Raw genomic sequence first — 5,139 nt, forward strand, 5'->3', positions numbered from 1 at the left:
ATCTCAGCGCAGTGGCTGGTGTTTCTCCTCCCCTCCACCATCCCGGTATTAATCAGTTGCAAACTGCGCAGAAGATGACGATGAGTTCAGGAGGGTTTCGTGGTTTTATGGGGCCAGGGAGGAATTTCAGCTAAAGAAGTTTTTTAGCAATATCAGGGCTGGGAACCTCCTTCTCGGGGATGGTGGCAGTTGTCTCCTGGAGACGTAAGGCTGCTCCTGGGGACACGGGTCAGGTTTGGAGGAGTCACCTTGTAAGCAGGTGCAGATTTTTGGGCCCCTGCAGAGCAAGTGATTCCTCCCTTTGCAGGGATTTGCTGTGGGGAGGGGAACCAAACACATCCATGGATGGACGAATGGACGGATGGATGGATGGATGGATGGATGGATGGATGGATGGATGGATGGATGGATGGATGGATGGATGGATGGATGGATGGATGGATGGATGGATGGATGGATGGATGGATGGATGGATGGATGGATGGATGGATGGATGGATGGATGGATGGATGGATGGATGGATGGATGGATGGATGGATGGATGGATGGATGGATGGATGGATGGATGGATGGATGGATGGATGGATGGATGGATGGATGGAAGGGTGGAAGGATGGGTGGATGGATGGATGGATTGATCATGAAAGGATGATCCCTCTTCTCAGAGGTGAAGGCTATTGGAGAAACCAGCCCCAGGAGCCTGTTCAGGGCAGAGCAGCCTCTTGGAGCAGCCAAGATGCTTTCCCCTCCCTCGCTCCCAGGGCATGAAGCAGCTTCGAGTCAGGGAGGGTAGAAGAATGGTTGAAACCAGTTATTTTCTGGTTACCCCAGTAAGGGTTGAAGCACCAGGCTCCACCTGTGCTGTTAAATCACCCAAGGGCATACCTGGTCTCCCCATTGCTCCTCTAACTGAAGGGTCCTGACCAACGCTGCCCAAACCCATGCCCTGCCTGCCTGAGGAGCACTGGTGAAACAGGGAGCAGATACTTTGGAGGCATCTTCCCTTGATTCTGCCATGGTGGTACCTCCAAGCCCTGCTCACAGCTGGGAGCAGCTTTGAGAGTCCTCAGCAGGACTTTCATCTCCCAGACCTGCTCCGCGGTGGCATTGCGGTGACAGTGCTGCTCTCTGCTCTCTTTCCAGGATTGAAATACGGGGCAGGTGACTTGGCAGAGCATCCTGAACCACATGCCTACCCTGGCCCAGCTGTGTCCTCACTGAGGCTCTCGCAGCCTGCATCCAGCTCCATCCATGGCTCCTCCAGCTCTCGCTAGTGGTGGGGACACGCAGGACACCCTGCTGGAAGCCCCCTATAGTGGCTTTCCCTGCTGAGCTTCTACTCCCACCACCATCGCTCATCGCTCCCACTTGTCCCTCCCTGGGAGTGGATCCATGGGGGACACCAGCACAGGGAGCATGGAGCGGCTGTCCCATGGCATCACCCCCCTCATCGTGTGGTTTTTTATCTCCTTCCAGGCGGGTAAGGGCAGCTTTGGGCTGAATTCCCTTTGCTCGAGCCCTGTGTTCCCATGGGTGTCACCCACTGGGGTCCTGGGTGGGGCTAAATTTGGGGAGAGAGGAGGAGAAGCTGAGTGGGCTGTGGTGCATGCACATGGAAAACCAGTTCTCCCCCATGCAGTCTCATCATCCCCAGTATCCATGCTGGCATGGTGTCCCCTACCACATGCCATGCTGGGATGGGGTTCATGTCTTTGCAGAGCAGCTTCATGCCACCCCAGACACTTGGTCTGGGTCTGGGTCTGCTCTGGGTCACCCCTCCCAGGAGATGCAGCTCTGAGACCCCGGGACAGTCCCACATGAGCCAGAAATCTTGGAGGGATGGGCGAAAAAAAAGGCGTTTGCTTCCACTCACCGTCAAAACAAGACCTCCCACGAGCTGAGCACCTCACTTGTCCCTTCACTTGGGACCAGCCCTCCTCAGCACCTCTGAGACCCTCAGTCCCCGGCCAAAGTCCAACCAGGGCCCTTGCTGGGCTTGTCTGCCAGCTGGGCAGAGCTTGCATGGGGCACGGGGCATGCTATGGGGCAGAGCCACCCAGATAACATCTCTTTGGTTGCACTTTGTTGTGTAAAGCCCTCCCTCCCTCCACCCCTCCCTCCCTCGGCCTCTCTCGTTTTGCTGCTGGAAATTTATGGGGCTCTGCAGCACGCAAGGACAGCCGAGCAATGCGCCACAAGCTGACGGTGCCAACTACCAATACCAGCAATTCCAAAGCAGAGCAAAGGGAGCTGTCCTCCTTCCCAGCCCTGCCTGAGGGATGGTCTCTGGGCAGGCTGCAGTCATCCCAAAGGACTGGGTCAGCCTCCACTTCTCAAAGCTAAACCAGTTTGCACCTGGAGCGGACTGGGAGAGGGACCTCCCAAGAGTGTGATTTTCTCAGCCAGGTTGACCTTGCACTTTTCTCCACTCCCTGGGAGGAGCCTGGGACAGCTTTAAGGTGGCCGATTCCCCTCTCTCCATCCCAGGGTGGGGTTTAGCCTCCAGAACAGGCACCTTTTTCAGTGGGGTGCAGCGGTGTGGATGGTGTGGGGGGTGTCGGCAAGTTCTCCCCACCTCCATCCCTGTCTCCCTGCAGTCGCCTGCCTGCGGGAGCAGCCTCGCAGCCACGCCGAGGAGCGCCTCTTCAAGCACCTCTTCACGGGCTACAACCGCTGGTCACGGCCGGTACCCAACACCACCGATGTGGTCATCGTCAAGTTTGGGCTCTCCATTGCGCAGCTCATCGACGTGGTGTGTAGCCAGTCCCGTGTGGCATTCACCAGTTGATCCTACTAGTCTGCCAGACCGGAGTTTGAAGGCCCTTTGGGAGGTCGGGTTTGGGCACCAGCAGCCTTCTGGCTGTCTCCAGCAGGGACAAACTACCCACCCTGTCTCCATCAGGTCTCCACTGAGCAGGGATGTCTGCACCCCTCCTCTCCATCCCAAACCCTCCCTCCCCCTGAAAACAGGAAAGCAGCAAGGAAAACTGCAGGTCTCCACCTTCACCATGTCTTGATCCACCATCTACCTGCTGTGGGGCACCTCTGGGTTTGTCTGTCCATCCATCCCTTGCTCATTCCTCCCATTCACACCCATTCATCCACCCATCCATCTGTCCACCTATCTAGCTATCCATCTGTCCACCGTTCCACCCATCCACCTGTCCATCTCTCCATCTATCCATCTGTCCACGTGCATTTGTCCATCAGCTCAGAGCCGTGCGTTGAAAAATGCTGTTTCTTGCTGCCATCTAGTGAGCAGATACCACATGTAGATACAGTATCTCCTCGGACTTGTACTGGTACCAGTTGCTCCCAGGAGCTGAACCCCAAAGGTGGTTCAGCATAAAGTGAAAGCAGTACTTGGGGGCCGATGCATTGATGGGACAAACCCTTGGGCTCTCTCTCCTATCATCTCTCCCTCTTTCTCACCACAGGATGAGAAGAACCAAATGATGACCACAAATGTCTGGCTGAAGCAGGTAGGAGCCTGGTTTCTCTCTTGGGCAAGGGCAGGAGCATGTCAAGGAGGGCAGAGAGACCCTGCCCAGGGGAGCTTGGTGGCGTCTCCATGGTGCTGTTCCTCTGGGGAATGCTACCAGGGGAGGAGGAGGAAGAGGAGGAGGTGTTGGACAGCTTGGTCCCACCAGACCGAGGGCCACCTGATGCCTTTCCTTCCATATCTCCCCCCAGGAGTGGAGTGACTACAAGCTGCGCTGGGACCCGGCAGAATTTGACAATGTCACCTCCATCCGGGTGCCCTCTGAGATGATCTGGATCCCCGACCTTGTGCTCTACAACAAGTGAGTGTTGCTGCTGAGATGGGGCATCCCCAGAGCCAGCTCCCCCACCCCACCCCATCCCATCCCAGCAGCTCCCTGGTGCTGACAGCCCCCATGGCCTCCTGTGCCCCATCCCACCCCACTGGTGGATACAATTCAATGTACATTCATCTCCCTGTGTCTGGTGTTTATGCACCATTTCCATGCTCTGTGTGGTGCCCAGGAGGTGGAGCCAGCACCGTGCTGGGATGTGCAGTGTGGTCACAGCCTCAAATCAAGGCTCACACTGGCCCTGACTGCTGAGGGAGCTCCTGGCCCTATTTCTTGGGGGAAATGCTTAATCCTCCTCTGACCTTCCCATCTCTCCACGCCTGCAGCGCTGATGGGGAGTTTGCTGTGACCCACATGACCAAGGCCCACCTCTTCTCCAATGGGAAAGTGAAGTGGGTGCCACCCGCTATCTACAAGAGCTCGTGCAGCATCGATGTCACCTTCTTCCCCTTCGACCAGCAGAACTGCAAGATGAAGTTTGGCTCTTGGACCTACGACAAGGCCAAGATTGACCTGGAAAACATGGACCACCATGTGGACCTCAAGGATTACTGGGAGAGTGGTGAGTGGGCCATCATTAATGCCACTGGCACCTATAACTCCAAGAAGTATGACTGCTGCACTGAGATCTACCCAGACATCACCTTCTGCTTTGTCATCCGCCGCCTCCCACTCTTCTACACCATCAACATCATCATCCCCTGCCTGCTTATCTCCTGTCTGACTGTGCTGGTCTTCTACCTGCCTTCTGACTGCGGGGAGAAGATCACCCTCTGCATCTCCGTCCTGCTGTCCCTCACTGTCTTCCTGCTGCTCATCACTGAGATCATCCCGTCCACCTCGCTGGTTATCCCTCTCATTGGCGAGTACCTCCTCTTCACCATGATCTTTGTGACGCTCTCCATCATCATCACTGTGTTCGTCCTCAACGTCCACCACCGCTCCCCCAGCACCCACACGATGCCCCGCTGGGTGCGTAGCTTCTTCCTCGACTTCATCCCTCGCTGGCTTTTCATGAAGCGACCCCCAGTGCTGCCTCCCCCAGAGGGGACCGCAGGGCAATATGACCTCCCGGGGACGAGGCTCAGCACCTCCCGCTGCTGGCTGGAGACTGATGTGGATGACAAGTGGGAGGAGGAGGAGGAGGAAGAAGAAGAGGAAGAAGAGGAGGAGGAAGAAGAAGAGGAAGAAGAGGAGGAGAAGACATACCCCAGCCGCATGTCCCAGGCAGGCTCCCACACTCAGAGCACCCAGTGCCACTATGGCTGTGGGCGCCAAGCTGGGAAAGCGTCGGGGGGGCGCACCC

At 56.7% G+C, this 5,139-nt stretch overlaps 1 protein-coding gene across 1 annotated transcript in view; it reads left to right on the forward strand.

The window, feature by feature from the left end:
- The first annotated feature begins 1,392 nt into the window (after positions 1-1,392).
- Positions 1,393-5,139, forward strand: part of LOC104500476 (neuronal acetylcholine receptor subunit alpha-2) — a 4,699-nt gene continuing 952 nt past the window's right edge. The window contains exons 1-5 of the mRNA XM_010144129.1: positions 1,393-1,480; positions 2,598-2,752; positions 3,438-3,482; positions 3,694-3,803; positions 4,160-5,131. Coding sequence (XP_010142431.1) covers positions 1,393-1,480; positions 2,598-2,752; positions 3,438-3,482; positions 3,694-3,803; positions 4,160-5,131 — 1,370 coding nt within the window. The remainder of the gene's footprint in view (positions 1,481-2,597; positions 2,753-3,437; positions 3,483-3,693; positions 3,804-4,159; positions 5,132-5,139) is intronic.

The sequence above is a fragment of the Buceros rhinoceros genome, unplaced genomic scaffold (assembly GCF_000710305.1).
Source record: "Buceros rhinoceros silvestris isolate BGI_N320 unplaced genomic scaffold, ASM71030v1 scaffold16599, whole genome shotgun sequence".
Taxonomy (NCBI): Eukaryota; Metazoa; Chordata; class Aves; order Bucerotiformes; family Bucerotidae; genus Buceros; species Buceros rhinoceros.